A 19,725-nucleotide genomic window follows, 5' to 3' on the forward strand; every position below is an offset into this window, starting at 1 on the left:
AACCTTAATCTCTAACAGCACTGAGACCAGTCTTGTGTGTTGATTGTATCCACAAACAAATGTATTACAGTTTCATTAAATATGTGATGTGATAATTATGAGTGAAGTGACGTTTGATTTTCTCTGGTTCTCAGGTACAAGATGTAGACAGCAGCTATAAGCCTGCCGTTGCACAGCTTTCTCTTCCCCATCCGCTATCCATGTGTTACTGTTTTCAGAATCCCCTTCCGCTACAAGAGACAACAACAACACGTACAGTGAGTTTGTATTTTAGTGGAGCAGAGCAGCAACAAGACGGCGACTGCTGGTAACAGATAGTTCTAATGAGATGTGTTTCAGGCACGATTTCTTTCTCGCTCTGTTGTCTGACAACAGAATCTGAAAACATGTAAAAGAGAACAGTTTTATTGGGAACTGGGCTGCATTAAAATACAATGTAAGTGAGCACAGAGAGCAAGAGAGAAGCAAACAGATGTTAAAGTGCCTCCTATACAGCTGTGAACTGCTGCTGCTGAAACTCTGCACAGTGTACAAACCTCCTTTTATTCTAGGATCATGTGAAGTCCTTCATGCACTCAGAGCCCTGTGTTGTTGGACACTTTGACATTTAACCAAGTTGGACTCTGCTGCTGCAGCCATTGTTTAAAAGTGTACCACTGACTGCAGCTGACCAGTGACTTGAGCCAAAAACAAATGATGCATGATGTGGCAGCTACACAGTGATACTGAGGATAAACATTTGCTGAAATTAAGTGAAGTAAAAAAAAAAAAAAACATTATCCGTAAAAATAGTAATGTCAAACGCCCTAGTTTAGGAGATATCAATAACTGAGCATTTCCCCTGTAGCAATGATGGTAAGGTACAGTCAGACCAGTCTGTGTAACTGCAGTCCCAGTCAGACTACAATTAATTATATATATAATCATAATTATTTATAGTCCAGCAATAGTTAGTGGAGTATATGATCAGTCCCTTTGAGGATGATCTAACACGTTCACTGTCCGTCATGTGTGTTTTGTGTTGAAATCAGTAGTCATGCCGCTTCATGACTGTAGCATGAGGTCAGATATCAGAACATGTCAAGTTACAATTTTGAGGCACAAAACATGTTCCGCCTTAAATGGACGTTAAGAGAGAAAAGGACTTCCAAAGGTCCTGAAGAAAGTACCCGAGATTTATCCCGATTTGATGATTTCACCAACATGAAACCAAGTGTTGATAACGGTCTGCACAGCACACAGATGAACAGCGGACTAAAGGTGCTCACAGATATTTCGGTGTGTTTACTTTGCCGAATCAAAAACAAATACTGGCTAAACACGAGGCTAACACTGAAGCAGCGTCCCAGCTGCTGCTGGTTCTGACAGACACCTTCATGGAGGACCTGGACGTGTCTCCTCACATCGAGCTCCAAGGCGGGCAGCAGCGCTGGTTTGGGCGGCTGCATGTCGCCGCCTGGGCAGCGGGCTGCTGAGGCCGGAGGGGCGGGGTGAGGCAGGGGGAGGCGGGGTGAGGCAGAGGGAGGCCAGGGAAGGCGGGGTGAGGCGGAGGGAGCTGGGTGTTGCCTCTGAGCTCTAGTCAGGATTTCCAGTCAAGACTGAGCCCGACAACTGTCTGCCGCCGCCGTCCTCTCTATAGCGAACAGCGTCCACCGGATCACCATGGGAGTCGAAGGTTGCACCAAATGCATCAAGTACATGCTTTTCTTCTTCAACTTCATCTTCTGGGTAAGCAGCGTGGTTTCTTTGTGTGTTCAGTTAGTTGCGCAGCGCCTCCTCCTCCGTGTGTTAGCGGTTTTCTGGGGCTGCCAGTCCGTCATCAATGAACTGAGCTCGTCAAAACATCCCCCTCACATTGTGCTCCTTCTGCCTCCTGACTATTTGCTGGATGCTCCAACACTGGCGGACATCATGGCGGCACGAGGCTAATCTAATTAATGGCAGAAAGGCGTGTGTGGTTAATTTACGTAACTACACATTCGAGAGGAACCAAAAAATTACGGTGTATTTCCAGGCAAACAGCCCGCTGAGCAGAGAGCAGGACACGAAGCCACCAAACACCGCCTTTATCTCCGCCAGGACAAAGTCCACGCTGTAGTTTTAGTATCGTGATAAAACGCACTGCTGAGCAGTTTTGGGTCACTGGTGAAAGTTGAAAAAGCATAGAGAGCAATAATAAGTTGGTAGTTTAGTAGTTTGCAGGTCTGCTGTGGATGGTGCTGGGCTCCTAGAAGGCTTTGTTTAAATCACATCCTCCACCCAACTGGAGGAGTTGTGGTGGGGGATGACATGGTGGTTTCCATTTGTTGAGTCAAAGCCTGTGTTGGGTAATGGATCATGGAAACATTTACTCTCCCTGAGCTCTTCCACGCTTTTCTGAGTCATGTCCTTCACTTATCACAATTTACTTTGGTACTTTTTTCTTTATATCTTCCATTAGTTGTTTAAAATTCAGCAGGTCAATGAAAAAGACAGCTCAGTGTTACAACAATGACTTGTTGTTGCGTTGACTGGATATTTCACACAAAGTCCATTTTGAGAGACAGAGTTACGCCTTCAAAGATTTACGATCATCCAGACCATTCTCTGTGTAGAATTATCAGACTTCACCTTATTATCATTCTGCTGTAAGAAAATAAAAAGCTCTGCCAATCACAGTCGTGTAGGGCGGAGCCAAGAACAGGCTGCAGCCATGGGTTGTGTCCGAAGTCATCCGCTCACGGTCTGCTCCATATCTAAGAAATGGGTAAAATCAAATTCAACAATACAGCCTAACTGGGAAATGACTTACATTTTAATGGCAAGTTTTCACGCCCTTAGTCGGCTCGTTCGCGCAATGCATGATGGTACATATTGCTCGGTTAGTGATCATCTGCTGTACGCTACTTTTCATGATGCGTTGTGGGATATTTTGAGTGCACTATCTAGGGTGTTATATTTTTATATTTGTAACTTATCATTCAGACAGCACTACAAAATGGCCAACACCCTATATAGTGTACTACATAGGGTATGGTGAGTGATCTCGAATACAGCCATGATGTTTTTGTATGGTGACTATTTTGGTAGAACACTTGCACGCAGGGAGGTCAGCGTGGTCATTATTTTGGCCGAGGATGGTTTTTTAAACGATATCTCATAGATAGCGGAAAGGATGGAGAAAACTGTGTGAAATGCACGGCCAATGGCAGGCTTACACCCGCAGTCTACATCAAGTGAGTCAAACTAACAGATACCAAAACACGGCACAGCTTTTTATCATATGATGACATGTGGCCCATCTGTCACTGGAGAACTCAATGAGGAAATGACTCTACTTCTCCCTCATAGCATTATGTTACAAAACATTCTTCTATTGAGTTTATTATGGTCTCAATACTAGTCTACATCAGCGCAGCATTGTGGTCATTTTGTAAATCATGGTACTATTTTGAGTAAAATCGACACTACCACAGGGTATGTTTTAGGGCGGGGCAACCTTGCGATTGGCTGATCACTGCTAGATTGCTGTGTGTAGTTTGTAGTATAGTTTGGAGCAAATTCTATTTATGAGGGGTTGTCCTGGCTGATTATTAATATTAGTATTTGACATTTTTCCAGGTATTGATATTATTATTATTTTTATTGCTTGCTTAATAAATAAAACTTGGGCTTCAATGAAGCTGTCCCTTTCTGCAGTAACTCAGTGGTCTCCAACAATGTCCCGCCCACAGCTCTATTCTGATTGGTTGCATGTCACCAGTAACAGCCAGTCACTGAAATCTATTGTTTACTCACAGAGACAGATGAGAACATTTGCAGAGTGGGGTAGCTCTGGTAAATTAGCGGTGCTGTGTTTGGAAGGTGAGGTAGCACATGCTTGCTGAAGTTGTTATTAACGCCACAGTCTTCCAGTAGCATTTCCAGTGTGCCTGTTATACAGAAGCTGTCCCAATAGTTCACTTACTGGTGTTGGCAAGTCAGGCAGCTGGAACTTATTTTGCCAACAGTACTAGCCTGAGGAAATCACTGTGAGGTTTGCTGTGCCTGTTAGCCTGCTGCTAACGCTGTCTGGAGTGTAACATCTTCCCTAAGTAAGATTAACTTTAACAGTATGTTCTAACTGACAGACACGTCTGTCCGGTACAGACACAGCCTGCATCAACTAAACAATAAGCACAGCCATCTCCACGAATCAGGACATTGGCTACATTCACAGTATCTAAGGTTATGCTAACAGCTAGTGGAAAAGTTATGAGACAGCCCCAGATTACCCTGAAACAGTGTCTGGAAAAAAAAAACTAATAATGTTCTCAGATATTGGGCAGTAAAAGTGAGAGAAGAGGGGAAAATGAAGAAAACAGAAGACAGAAATACCAGAAAAGGCAAGACAAAACTGTTTAATCTCAATTTGTTCATCTCACAGTAAACAGAGGAGAGCATCATAGTATCATGTGACACTTTAACATCACCACAACTGTTTCTGTTTTATATATTCAGTTATAATGATTCTTACTAATAAAGAAGCTGAGTTTCGAATGACAGGCACCTGGCTATGCCATGCTGGGACAGTTCAATGTATGTCAGTTCCAAATATCATTCACCAGCCTTTGCTGATGAGTATTTACCGATACTGCCCCTAAAAATAAAGACTTTATCAGTCGATTCCGAGTATTTACCTTATATCAGTCGACACTGACTTTGACCGGGACATTCTGCATTTGTCTTGATGTCAGTTATTTGTCTTTTAAGACATGACACATTTAGGGCTGGACCCGAATATTCAAACATTTGTTCGTCATGGTAGTATCTGGATAGTAGTTTTGATATTCGAATATTGACCTTACTATATGAAGTGTCCTAAGATAACTTACGATTTGAATTGGTCCTATGTAAATAAAATGGAATAATGTTCAAATAAACAGTGCAGTGCTGAAGTTTTGGGCACTTCACATGTTCCTTGATATTTGGTCAAAACTGGGCCTTAGACTTAAAGAATAAACAACAAAGTTTCTTTTCCTAATGTTTGTCTTGTGCTCATGCAGGTGCTGTCCTCATCTCTCACACACCCACATGAATGTTTTTTCCTTCATTTATATTAAATATCAATGTCTAAATAAACAACCATAAAACTTTAAATCATTATTAGAATTAAATTTAAGAGTAAAGACACCGCTGCTTGCCTTAATCAGGACTGTGTGACTGTGAGTTGATCGGACAGCAGCCTAGCATTGAGAGCACACAACCCAACTACTGCCACCAGATTCCTTTATAGACCCTTTTCGATTCTGACTGATAAAAATGCATGACATACTATTTTTCAGTAGGTTTTGTCAATTTGAACCAATAAGAAAAGCACTGGCAGAAGAAAAATGCCAGGATGTCTTATGAAATAGTTTGAACACAGGCAAAGAATAGTGTGTGTTTGTAGGACTCAGCTGTTCATTGTTAGAAGCTGACTGAGAAAACTAATTCTTCTAATCATTTGTAATGATGACAAAACATGAATAGGAAAAGAACATCTTGTGGGATGTGTGACTCACTGTGGTGTGGGTGTGGCTGGGTGTGGTGGTGGTGGGTCATAGTGTGGATGGGGGTTGGTGTGGTAGGAGTCTTGTGTGAATTGCAGACAAGACCCCAACCCCCACCTCCAGCATGGCCAACATTCTCTATCCCACTTCTGCAGCGGGCAGAAATAGACACTGGTGGGAGAGCTGACAGGGAAACTTGAGCTGTTCAGTCTGACACGGAAATATATTTGAAGTAAATTTCAGTCTAATTTCCTCTCTCAGTGGTGCTTTGAGCGTCATTAAGTCAGTCCGAGCTGTTGGAACTGGCGTTTTTCCTGCCTTGCAACACATTTAAACTTTCATCATGGTAGTCTTAGTTTGGTTCGATCCAGCAGGAGCCTGATCCGCCTGTACCAGCACCACCAGTAGGTATGCGCTCTTTGGTGAGAGCAGGCAGCAGTAAACCTGATGGTGCCGGCCCATCTGTGTAGACGGTTTTCTTGGTGTGGAATGTGTGACAACAAATATAGTGACTGACTGAGCAACAGATTGTTAGAGAATGCCTTGTTGACATCTGCCAAAAATATTATTAGTTACTGAAAGTGGTGCTCACAGTCTGCCTGCTGTGTTCTTCGTTCGCCCCAGTGTGTGCCTCTGCACTACCAACCTAAGACAGATTGTAGCATAGTTTATAAGTGTTGCGTGCCCTCGTGTTTTCCCGTTTTAATTTCCTGACAAAAGATTATACATTTATTTTTTACAATATCCAAATTGCTAGATGGGCATTTTTTTCCACAACATACTATCATCCATGCAGCATTGTGGTGCTACAGAGATGTCCTAGTAAACAAATCATATTGCCTAGACATGAGGGAACTTGTTTGGTATAGTCTGCAACAATGATTCCGTCCTTTTCTTTGTGAAAGCAATGCAAAAAATGCTGTTCATATTATAATCATGACTCATATCACAGTTACAACATCCGTCATGTCCCATTAGCAACTACAGTCAGTCTCTCTTGGCTTGGTGGTCCTTCGTGAAGGAACACGAGGATCTGACTGACAGAAGGAGTTATATGAAAGTTTTCTACTTTAAAGAATCATAAAGGTATGTATTGTCCTGCCCTAATGGGGACAACAGAACTAACAGGAAAGTGAGAAAGTAAAACAAGTACAGCCTTTACACTGAGAAGAGGTTCAGTCAGAAAAAATGAGAGAAAGCAGATGTGGATGGGAGAATTATAACGCTCATTATCTGTGAGACGTATACAGGTATGTGTATTAGTCTTGAAGCGTTGAGTACATGCCATTGGTATGAGACTTCTTCGATTCTGTGTGATCCGAACAGTTACTGTCAGAAGGATTTGATAGAAATTATATAAATTCTAAGATTTACGTTAAGTTACTGGTGCTGTTATTCCATGTGCACATGTATACAACTATCTGTCTTTAGAGACACACACATGAATCCTGGTGCTGTCTGATGCTGCAGGCATCTCAGAGAGAATAGTTGTAAACAGCTCGAAGAAAGCTCCTCTTGAAAAAAAAAAAGAGTACATTGATTATCGGAGATCATTAACCTTTAAGCTGTCAGTGTCTGTTTTCATAGCAGTAAAGTTTTATTGTTATGGTCTTTTAATTTTGTTGCCTAATAGATGTAAAATTTTACAGCAAAGTGTGTACTAAGCGCTCCGTGTGATGTCTTTGGACGAGCATGGGTGCTGAAATGTGAAAAAAACCCTTTCCTAAATCACTTATTACAACTCAAAGTACAGCTGCTTGTGCGTGTCCATCCATTAATGTGACAGTTTAGTTCAGACTTGTGCCATGTTGAAAGTTTTACACAAGTGTCACTAGGTCCGACCTAGTAACTCTGTCAGCATGGCTTTGACAGAAATGTGACTGAGGTGCACATTCAGACATGAAGCCAACAAGTTAAATTGTCGTGAGATTAACATAACGGAGCGCATGTCTGAAAGGTGCTTTATAGTGCAAGTTGCATCTTATGGATTTGTAACCATTTTTTTAACTTGCTAATACAAAAGCACTGGCGGGTGAATGTGTGTCAGAGTTGCCTGTTCTGTTCCGTTAATCTGGGGCCGTGAGTGCTTGTCACCTGGCATACCTGTACCTGTAGCTGTAGCTGTGCTGTGCCCCGCACGGTCACATTACACACTTACAAGAAAAAGGCAAAAAATGACAAAAACCTGTATTCTGTCTCTCTTCTGCTCCCTCACACACTCACAGCTAGGTTAGATGAGAGCCGTCTACTATTGCCTGTAACTTTCCCAAACTATCAATGTGACCTTTTACTCTCACATCTTGCTTTCTCGCATGCTGTGAGGTGAGAGTGATGCCAGATATTGTGCTTGATTTTGTATCTTTTTTATATCAATTGTAGCACAACGTTTTCAACAGTCAACTGTTAAACCACTGTTTTCCTAGTTTTCTCCCTGAGGTCGCCTGTCTGGAATGACTATAATCGCTGTGATTTACAAAGTGGCCGGTCAAACAGCACATCTTAGGAAATTGTGAGCGCTCGCAGCCCAGCCCTGAGTAGTTGTGTGGTGGTGCTGTAGCTGTGTATGCGTGTTTGTGTGTGTGCCGGAGTTCTGCACTCTTGCCAGTTCTGGTGTTGATCCGGTTGCTAGGCAGCAGCTTGCTTTCGCTCTGGAATGGACCTCAATAACAGAGAAGGAGAATGGTGAGGGAGTGGGGGTGGGTGAGGCTGTTTTGGTTGAAATCTATTCACGGAAACTCGTGTCGGATAGTTTAAAATGCAGCAGATTGTGCTCATTTTTAAGTTAATCGTTTTATTTTGGGGTTCTACTAAATCTACTAGTTCGAAAAACACATAATTTTGTTCCTACTGTGTTTTGCTGCAGAACCTCTTTTAGGACGTATATGCTATACTTTTTGTCCAGCAGATATTTACATCCCAACATATGACTTGCAGTACTACATTAACAGATGGTATCCATGTTATACAAATCTCTGCATCTTTTGCTTGTGCTTCCATGAGTGTTTGCCCCACAGTTGCTATTTGTGGGCCGGCCAGCTGGTTTCTGTCAGTTTGTGAACCTTGTCACCCCGTGAAGTGTACGGCTGCCACGGTCTGGGGATTAATCTGTCAACTGTTTGACAGGTGTTTCAAGTAATCTAAATAATTAATTAGAAAGAAATCCAAATTTCTGTTTAACCTCTCAACAACATGAAAAACTTTGGTCTGTATATTGAACAAAGTACAACGTGAACCACCAATATTACACATGCACAGACCAGCTACTGCTTTTCTCTTGATTGTGCAGTTGTTCTCTGACTGTGATAGCTTTGAAATTTGTGAAAAGACTGTTGTATTCACAGCATAATCGTCATCTTCACCATCAGATGACGTCACGTTCACAAAATCAGTTCAATCATTGGTGCAGAACAGCAGCTTGGAAGTTGACATATAGTCTTAGGGAGCTGTGTTTCAGTCTATTTCCTACGTTGTCTAGCAACAAGAACTGATTCAAATAGAAATTAGAACATCTTTATCGGGCATTCAGCTGTATTAGAACACAGTCCATGTGAGCACAGAGAGCAGGAGAGAAGCAAACAGTGCCCTGTGGTCTGCCACTGAAACTCTGCACACCGTACCCTTTGGAATACTTTGGAAGTCATTTGTCTTTGGAAACTTTTACACTGAACTGAATTAGACTCTGCTGTTGCTGCCATTGTCTTAGACTGTAGGACTGACTGCAGCCAAAAACACACCACTGATTATGGCGACGAATTGCAACAACCCTTGTGAAATGCAAAGACAAGAATAACAAAGCAAATCTGCGTTGCTGTGAAAGACACAAAAATACTTAATACATTAACCGGTGTCTACTACTGTCTGCCTTTAAAAACAGCACCAACAGAAATATTTTGCCTCGTCGTTTTTCATGGAAATTGATAAATTAAGTAAATTTTGAACAACATTAAAAATAAAGCCTGCAGCAGGTGTAGGCTTTAGTTTTGGAAGCATTTTTCACACATTCACATCAGGTTATGAAACTGTGATTAACATGGGCATCCAACAGCATACAGACACTATTCAGACGTTACGTTTTGTTGTGTAGATTATCTCTTAAATTGATAATTGATTGGCATTGACCCTATCAATATGCCCACAATAATGACGACATGGAAACATGTTTTTAGGAACATTTTCAAATGTTGAAAAAGTCACAAAAGTATTCAGACTGTTAGTTTAGCACTTTGTAGAATTCTCTTTTCAGCCATTACAGCTTTGAGTCTACTCAGATAAGTCTGTACAAGTTTTACACATTTGGATGTAAACAGTTTATCCCGTTCTTTTTGGTAGATCCTCTCAAGCGCTTTCAAATTGTACTGGAAGTGTCTATGAACTAGCCATCTGCAGGTCTCTGCACATGTTGCTATGGCTGGACCCCTCAAGGACAGAGACTGTCTTGTCCTGAAGCCACTCCAGCATTGTTTAGGCTAAATGCTTCAGGTCATTGTCATGCTGAAAAGTGAACCGTCGCCCCCCAGTCTGAGGTTACTGAACTGTAGAGCAGGTTTTCAAGGACCTCTCTGTATCTGGCTGCATTTATCTGTGCCTTAATTCTGACAAGTGTCCTTGACCCTGTTGCTGACGAACCCAAATCATGACGCTGCCACCCTTGGCCTATTTTTGTCCTGTACAGAGTGAATTGTGGGATATTGTATATAAATGTTTTTGCCTTTTAAACTGTGTCCAATCTATTTAGTTTGCCACATGTGTAATCTTATTAGATTAGAGACATCTCAAGGACGAGTAAAGCAAACAGGATTCACCTGAGCACAGTTTGGAGGGCTGCAGCAAAATGTCTCAACACTTCTGTCAATGAGAGATTTAAATTTTCAAATTTGTCAAAAGTTCTTAAAAGCTTAATTTTGTTATTATGGGTTATTGGTGGGAAATACTGCAGTTTTGAGTGTGCAGAAAGTCAAGGGGTGTGAATAGTTTCTGAAGTCACTGCAATTTAAATTTTCTGTCAGCCACATGGTCTGTATGACGAAGGCTTAGAAAAGCTTTTGTCTGTGAAGACCACCAGGAGTAATTTTAGATTAAAAAAAATATCCCAGTTCTCACTGGGTTTCCCCCAAACCAGTGGTTAGTGGAATGATACCGGGCACAAACTATCACCAGCACAAACACTGGAAATGGGAAATCCACAGATTTTTTTTAAAGAGAACACAATTTTGTTTCAGTATCATATTTACCCAAGGCTCCAGACTGCGACCATTTTGGTCTCATTTGAGACCTTTTTTGAGAGTGTGAGAGTTGAAATTTCAAGTGGCCGCATTGGTGTGAGCACATGATGATCATTAAGCTGTATTAGTGCCACTGTAACCGACACAGGCAGCTACTGTGTTCACCACATTGGTGGAAAGTAGTACTTTTATTTAACTTTGGTGTGCTGCGGCATTTAAGCTTAGAAATATGGTCATCTGTGAAAAATGGAGCACACCTGCATTCGCTTTTTTTTCTGCTCATAGGGAAAAATCACGCGGTTTCATCTTGGACAAATCTGAGCGAATGCCCCAGTCATTTTTGGTCACCCACCTGTCTGAGCACACCACAGATACCAACTACAGCTACCACAGCCTGCAATGTGGGGTGTTTAGGGAACACCAGTAAATTATAGCATCTATCGATAAGAAAATGTTCAGCAAGTCATACGTTTTGCCTGTGACAAGCTGGGCGGTGCCACCAAATGAGAAAGTTGCTCACACTGGTGCTACCAGTGGAAAAGTTAGTCTGGAGCCCTGTATTTGTTCATCCCACCAGAATGCCTTTGCAATGTGTCTGTCAGAATTATTTATTGCAACCTCACTAAGGCACTCAATTCCTTAAAACCTCAAGATGATGTTTTACATTTTGTGTCTGGGTTTTAAAAAATCTGTGTTAATTAGTCAGCTTCCGAGGTATCTGAGTTGCAGCTGTGGCAATTGATTAATCATTTTGTTCACAACTACTGAACTGATCATATTTTTGATAATTGGTTAATTGGTTTGAGTTTTCTTTTTTTAAAGTAAAGACTCTATGGCTCGAGCTTCTGGTTTCTTTTTTCCCCTCTATGACAATAAACTGAATATCTTTAGATTGTAGACATTGGCCAGGAGCCAAGTTAGAGCCACGATATACATCACTGCATACGTAGCCATTTACTGAACAACGCTCATGCCACACGGAAGTCCACACAGGAGTCCAGACTAACTCTTTTTTTTTTTTTTTTTTTAACCGGTGTGACCAACTTTCTTATTTGTTCACATTTCCTCCCTTGTCACAGGCGAAACATATGACCGGCTGAACATTTTCTTATCGAGATACTGAGCAAGATAGTTATCTGTAGTTTACCTTAGTAGTGACGAGTACCCAGCCCAGTGCAGGACTCTGCTGTGAAGGTGGAGATGTGACGGTGTTGAATGGCGGCCCGCTGCTCCTAATTGAGTGTAGAGGAAACACTGGAGTGGAATAAATATTCATCTCTAACTTCCAGCAATAAGTAGTGTATCTTTTGCTGAATATCAGGGCAATGAACGTCGCTAAAATTGCGGCGCTTGGTTGTGATTTGGACATACTACACCAACACGGAGCCCAACTGGAGACTACACCAGCATTTACCCGAGAGAGAAGAAAGAGCAAGGGACGAACGTAAACAAAGGAGGAGGAAGAGAGCCGGAATCCATGCTAAGCTAAAGGCTAACCCCTCCGGACCAGCAGGACCGTGGCTCCTACTCTCCAATGTTCGCTCCCTTGACATCAAGCTGGATGAGCTACGTTTGCTGAGAGAAACCTGCAGAGAGTGGAAAAACTGCTGTGTGTTTGCTTCTGTGGAGGCACGGCTCCATGACAACATCCCAGACGACCATACAGCTGGAGGGGACGACATCGTTCCAGGAGGACAGACAGACAGACAGCTAGCTCTGACCTTTTCCAGGGCCACTGCTGGAGCAGGACACTGAACATTGTCAGGGACTCCTCACACCCTCTCCATAAACTGTTTGAACTGCTGCCATCAGGCAAACGTTTCTGGAGCAGTGAAGGAATGAACCTCCAAACTGATCAACAGCTTCAACAGCTTCATTCCACAAGCTGTCAGAATGCTGAACTGCTGATCCAGACATGCAAACACTTCTGTATTTAATTGCTTTTAGTTATTGGATCCTGAAGAAACGCTCTCTCACCTTGTTTGTACTACTGTTGTATGAACAGCAAAATGACAATAAACTGGATTTGATTGATTTGATTTGATTTTTGATCCCCCAAAAATGTCATCCTCTTCCTTTCTTTCAAGCAAAAGCAAAGCAGTTTTTTCAGTATTTTTTTTGTAGCAGGCAGTCCTATGGAGACCCAAGGATCATGGTGTCTATTGTGAAGATTTTACCTGCACTAGTACTCTCACTAATTCTTATCAATCTGATAATTTATTGGTACCTGAGAGTTTTTTAAGAGAATAAAACAAACCCAATTAGTTAATTTTCTCATATATGCTGTATATACATCAACATTCTTAAATCATTTGAACAAACCACAGTTTTTATTAGTGATAAGTAAAAAGAATCAGACGTCTTCTGAACAAATTGCTATCTATTTTAATGTTGTGATGATGGGAGTGTTGATGATCAGAGCACTGTGGACAGCATCACATTTTACTTACAAAATATAATATGCAATGTGTTTCGTTAAAACTGTACAACATTATAAATAGAGAATGGAAAGCTCCACCTTGAGTGGATTAAAGTTCATTGTGCTGATAAAATTGTTTTTAAAAAAAATTGAATGCAGGACTTTGTGTTGACAGTATTTTTACAGTGCAATATATATAGTCTTTGTTAACAAAAAAGTTGAAGTTCCTTTTCTATTGCTGACACCAACATTTAGTTAGAGAAAGGATAAAATAGAATCGAGACAGAATTTGTCTGCAGCCCACAGATCCCTGAATTCCCCCTGCTCTGCATGTCTGAGCAGTCAAGCTGTGCATTTCTGTGTGTCTGTATGCAATTTCTGCTAGCTGTTCCAACAGATTTAGTGTGTTTCAGCCCTTACATGCAAATGACTTGTTGCACTCGTACCATCAACACCTCCAGTAGAATCACACTCTCCTCCGTCATCACTAAGAGTGACAGAGCTGTTCCTCCCCTCTCACAGAGAAAACTCTCTTCTGAATTTGGAAAGCATAAACACATCATTATAGTGGTGTGATAGAATGTGTAATTTAGGGATTCTTGGATACACCGGGTTTTGTTTTTTTGTGTTTAATCTTTCTTTAAAAGACACAGAGTTTGTTGACATGCAGCCGTCACATGTGCACTGCAAAATAAGCAATGAACAGGAGAGAAACGCTGAAAAGTAAGATTTGGTTCCAGAAATAAACGTAGCATCAGCTGTATATTGTTATTTTGGACATAAAAAGGATGGTGATAGCAAAAAACATGTTCTCTGTTGGCAACGTCATGCACCACATTTGACCATTTAAATCAGCACCACAAAGCTCTGTATGAAGAATGCAGACAGATCTGAATGCCATCCAAAGCAAAGAAAGATTTTGGGTGTCTTTACCTGTGTTACATGTATCAGCATCGTTCTGGAACAATTGATTCTTTGAATCTAGAGTTTTTCAAGTCATCTGGTGAAATTTACTGTATTTTTTCATATCTATCACAGAATTGGCTGAACATTGTATTAACGCCACTGCATTCTTGAACTTCTGTAGTGCTACTTACAGTGCAGCTTGATGCATCCATAACACCATAGTTTTACATAGAAATGCAGTTGAAGTCCAAGCAGTAACCAGGCCACAGTCACAGCTTCACCATCACCGCCAGACAGAGCAGCTGCCCTGTGCACATCCTGGCTGCAGCTACTGCAGCTACAGCTTTTAAAATGAGTCATGAGCAATCAGTGCATTACATGACATGTCACATCATTTCTCCTTTCTATTGTATCTGCACAGTGTTTCCTTCAGTTGGCAGTGTATTAACAGTCTGAGCTAACACACCACACCAACCTTTCATGCGGATCAAAGTAGATGAGTAGAACTTATTGCAACACAAAAATAGCACCAACAGAATGTCCCACCCTGGCCCTTAGCGGGCTCTGTACCATCCTGTGTCACATAAACATCTATGTATGTTTAGTTTTATAGTTTCATTGTCTTGATTGTGCTGTAAATCCACTGTGTCTTCCACTGTGCTGTTCTGTACACACATCTGTTGTGTTGCTCTTTCTCAGGGTTCGTTCATTTTGTGTCAAAGTAATTGTTTTTTTGTTGTTTTTTTGTTGTTGTTTTTTAATTGAAGCTCTAAGAACATGTTTTGTTGTATGCTGAACACATTGTGAAGCCCTTTGGAGCAAATTTAATGAAATTCAATGTACTGATGTGTTGTGTTTTACAGCTGGCAGGAGGTGTAATCCTGGGTGTGGCCCTGTGGCTGAGACATGACCACAAGATCAGCAGCCTGCTGGAGCTTAAATTAGATGAAGCCCAGGCCCCCAGCACCTTCTACATCAGTATGTATTTCATCTGGTTCTTTGTTGTCAGTCTCTGTGTCTAACACTGTCTTTGTCTTATGGAAAATCTCTTTTGGTGTTTGTGACATTTATGATTCTTTGCATTTTGACCACCCAGTCACACTGTGCTGTGTCCACTCACACATCATATTCAGATACAGTATTGCGACATGTAGAACATTAATGCAAAAAAATGTAAAGCGAGAAGAAAAAGCAAACATTTAGATCTTCTTGTATGTAAAAATGTTAAAATGGATGCGTGTGGTGGAAGGTACCTGCAACAGCAGCGGTTTAATATCTGAGCACCTGCCATTATTGTTCTTTATTGTCAGTAATTGATCTAATTGCCAACCAGCACAAGCCTAATGTCCATGTCTCATAGTTCAGACCACAGGATCTAACATTTGCCTAAATATAAAAAGACATGTTAATATTTAGTGTATCCTGACTTTGTTATTTGATCACCATAAATGGCCATGAATTAATGTCAAAGCCAAATGAAGCAGGTTTACTTTCTTGCGTATTCGTCAATAAAGAGACCTTATCAGCGATGGGTATCTTAAACAAATACGTTTCCTTCTCGAGTCCCTGTATCACTAGCAGCCCATGGCCAAATCTTGAAACCAGTATTGACATATCAACTCCATTATTACCATTTAATAGAATATGTCAGTGATATTTCATCTCTCCCTGTGCTGCAGTGAATAACAGGGAAGTGATATATGCTATGATAGGTCTTCATAAACTATTCATGGATAGAATAAGTTGATATACTTAAGTCTTTAAAGAGCTGGAAGGTCAATAACATATTAATGCTTAACTGTGGCTTTTATAAGAAATAACCATTTCTGTAAACTGATTTTATGCTCTCAGGCGGTTGGTTGCAGTGGGTGGTGGACAAATATTCGGATCTCAAAATTGCTATGCGAACACCACCACAACAACCGAATATTTCGATATTCGGGTCCAGCCCTACTGTGTCGGTAGATACACTGCATTGACCCTCCTCCTCGGCCACCGCCATGCTTGTCGCTCCATGTTCATTAGACCGGACGAAAACAACGGCACATGCATGCACGTTTCACTCAAATATCATCACCTAACATTATACCGGCATTACTGGCATGGCATGGTATGATATGGCCCAGCCCCAGGTTAAGGTCACTCTTGTTTTTTAACAAATGTTTTGTAAGTTGTTTCTTCATCTCATCTCACCCCATTTTACATGTTGGACCCTGATCTTGTTACAGATTCCCTCCAGCTGTATAAAAAAAGGTCCTTTTGAACTATTGCCTGAAAGCTGTTTGTTTTGAGGTCATGTGCCACTTTATTTCATATTTTCTAATTACCTGTTGATAGCAACGCCAACTGCAAGTGTGCTGTGCTCACACAACACAGTAATATCAGTATTTAATCAATTCTGAATTGTTGCAGATGAATATTTTGTAGATCAAATCATTAGTTGTTCGAATATTTGTTCTAACTTCTACTGAAGTGTCCAGGCAGCAAAGCAGCATTTCATGCACTCACGCATGCAGTAAAGCACTGGACATACAGATCCTCATGAACCTGGGTGTGAGAATATTAAACTGGTGCGAAATACATTCACCGGGCCTTTTACATGGCTCCCCTTGGGCCCCTTAATGTCCGTCAGTCATTGTTTTAATGCCACAGTCTACGTGAGTAAGCTGGCCATGGGAATCTCTTCATGATCACAATCTGCCATCTTCTCTTGCCTGAGTCATCCCAAAGTGATTTCATAAACAGGATAATTAATTCACTGTACTCACAGGCCTCCGCAGTAATCACATGTGGAGCTAATAGAACACCTTCGGGATGTGGTACAATGGGATTTTGCAGTGTGAATGTTCAGCTGACAAATTGGCAGAAATCATGTAATGCAATCATGTGTACATGGAGGAGAATGTCAGAGGAATGTTTCCAGCGTCTTGTGGAATTCATGCCATGAACTGCGGCAGTTTAGAGAGCAAAGAGAGGCCTTACCCACCATTAGTGTGGTGTTTCTAAAGTGCTCGCTGAGTGTATGTTCTAATGAATTAGGCGTGGCCCGTCCCAGCCTCACTCAGAACTCAGCTACTTGTGACCAGGACTAACAGAGGACACGCAGGGCATCATATGACTGTTCAAGGCTTGCTCTCCCACATTAAATGAGTTGCTGTGACATTACCCAACTCATTTCCTCCCATCTGTGTCAACACCCTGAGTCATCCTCCATGTAGGGATGAAGATACAGAGAGGGTTGGATGATAGGAAAATATAGAATAGGTATAATCTAAAAATAAATGTTAGAAAACGTCCCCTGTGTAAGTCTAACATAAAAAAAATAAAAAAGTGGAGTGGGTGTTTGGATCAATGTTTTGTCAACTTCTAGGGCTGCATAGTTGTGGTTGTTAAAAGAAAAAAGGCTTCCTCGTCAGAGAGAGGAGCTGTTTGGGGACTTTCTCTCGAACAGCCTCAGTGATTGCATCCTACCATTACATAAAGCCTCCCTCTCATTCCCAAGAAGGGGAGAAAAAACCTTGTCGGTTTAGGAAAAAATTCCTCACTGGCCCTCCTCCTGCTGCTCCTCACCAGCCCCACCCCTCCTTCTCCCTCCTCTGTGAGACTTTCTTTCCCTTCTCTCCACTCGGTTTCTTTCCACTGTCGCTCCACATTACTTCCCCATCTGGTTGTGGTTAATGTTGAAGTCGCCTTGGGTCTCCTTATTTTTCCCTTAGTCCTTCCCTCCTTCTATCTCAAGTCTGCCCCCTTTTTTCGTACATCTGATTCTCTGCTTTCTCTCAGCCCGACTCACTCACAGACATGATTACCCAGTGACCCCTCTTTTGTCTGTCTGAGCAATTAAACATATACACACTTCATACTTGTGTCAGTATCACTTAAATCTGTTTACAGAACCATACAAGCTTAGAGTTAGCAGAGGTTAACTGAACTACAGACAAGTACTCTGTAAATATTTCCTTGTAAAGCTTGGGTAATGAACTACAAATGAGATTAAGAAACTTAAATGTAACTCCAGCTCAACATCTCAGTCCTGTTTTGTCATAGTTCTTTCCAGATAAATCAGTTTTCCTCGGAGGAACAGAGATGAAAGGTCATTTCTTCTACGTTACACAACCATACCAGCTTTTGTGATGGAAGTTGGCAACTATTCCAAGAAAAGTTTCCAGCTTTCAGTTAGAAATACATTTTTATCGGAAAACCAATGCATCACTCTCAGTTATGTATCTGAAAACTTCAGTTGTTATGAACTGTGAATATAGCAACACTGGTAAAAAGAAATCTGATGGGGGAAAAGCATGACCGTCAAATGATCAGACAGATTCTAAGTAGGCCAGATTTGTCAGATTTATCTGTAAGTGAAAACAAAGATAAATTGTGTCCATTTGAACAGAAATAAGTTATCCAAATCTAAAATTCTTAGTGTATAACAAGAGCCCAGTGAGTTGCACTGTTTTTAAAATGCACTGTCCCGTCAATAACCTGAGTTGTTGTTCTTTTTAAGAATGTAAAGTAGAGAAAACCAGGGAGCCGTGCTGAATGGTTGGTGATGACACCAAGCCTGAGGCAAAATGTGTGGAAACTTTTTTTGAAGCTAACACTGCTAATGGAAAAATTATAAGTGAGACTGTACTGTGTAAAATGCCCTCTCATGCTGTTGCATTGGCTGGTCACTTAAACCGAGAAGAAGGGATAATGGAAGTAGAATGTTTCATTACACATTTTTCTGAAGGTACATGGACTATGTTCAAATTATTCTGGACATGTTACACTGCAACCCCAGTTATTATGGGGATAGCATTTCTGGAATTATCTGACTTGTACTCTGAATGACTCATAAATCTTCAATTCAGTGAGCTCTCTTCAGTTTCAGCAAAATATCACGGGGCTTCCTGCCTCTTGGAAGACATTTGATTATTCAACACTTTCTGTTTTTATTAAGCGAGTCATAGTTTTCATGCATTATAGAGAGTAAGAAAATGCTGTCATTAGATAAAGAGTATTTGAATCAAAAACAGAAAAATAATTAGATTGAGTTCATGATAGAAGAACAATGATTGCCATTTAATTTGTGTATGATTTTACCAATGACCTTAGCCATTTAGATACAGCTCCCAAACTCATTTACCTGCTGTAGTTTTGTGGTGCCTACATTCACAGAGGTAGCTGTAATAACAGCAGTTGTCTGACACTAGTGGCTTCAGGAAGTTGTAACTTGAAGGAAGGTTATGACTTGAAGGTTATCAGGAAGTTATTACTTGACTCACTTTCCCCAGTCAGCAGTAAAATATAGTCATTCAGTTATTGAGAAGGTTGCTGCCTCTAACACTGGGACAAGTAAGGTGAGACTCCCAGTTTCATGTCAGCTTCCTGAACAGTTCACATGATATCAGCATGACACACTGTAGTATTTGACAAGACATCCCATAGATGTACCTGACCTACAGTAATTTCACACATTAGCAGCAGTTCACAGTAGCACATCACAAAAATAGAATCTGAGTCAGAGGGATACCCCCTCTGAGTTCCCAAATAGTTGAGTTATGTTTGAAATGTAACCTTCTTCTAGGAATGGAAACCTCAAATATTCAGCTGTTAATACTTCCCTCTATCAGAGTTGCCTTCCACTTGATCCTTGTCATACACTGTTCTTCATGTAAACTGGACT

The 19,725-nt window shown here is 41.1% G+C and overlaps 1 protein-coding gene across 1 annotated transcript in view; it reads left to right on the forward strand.

The window, feature by feature from the left end:
* The first annotated feature begins 1,568 nt into the window (after positions 1 to 1,568).
* The window catches only part of LOC103358449 (CD81 antigen-like), a 29,652-nt gene continuing 11,495 nt past the window's right edge, over positions 1,569 to 19,725 (forward strand). The window contains exons 1-2 of the mRNA XM_008283429.1: positions 1,569 to 1,728; positions 14,921 to 15,035. Of these exons, the coding sequence (XP_008281651.1) occupies positions 1,663 to 1,728; positions 14,921 to 15,035 (181 nt within the window). The 5' untranslated portion in view covers positions 1,569 to 1,662. The remainder of the gene's footprint in view (positions 1,729 to 14,920; positions 15,036 to 19,725) is intronic.

This window comes from Stegastes partitus, unplaced genomic scaffold (genome assembly GCF_000690725.1).
Source record: "Stegastes partitus isolate 25-593 unplaced genomic scaffold, Stegastes_partitus-1.0.2 Scaffold311, whole genome shotgun sequence".
NCBI classification, from domain to species: domain Eukaryota; kingdom Metazoa; phylum Chordata; class Actinopteri; family Pomacentridae; genus Stegastes; species Stegastes partitus.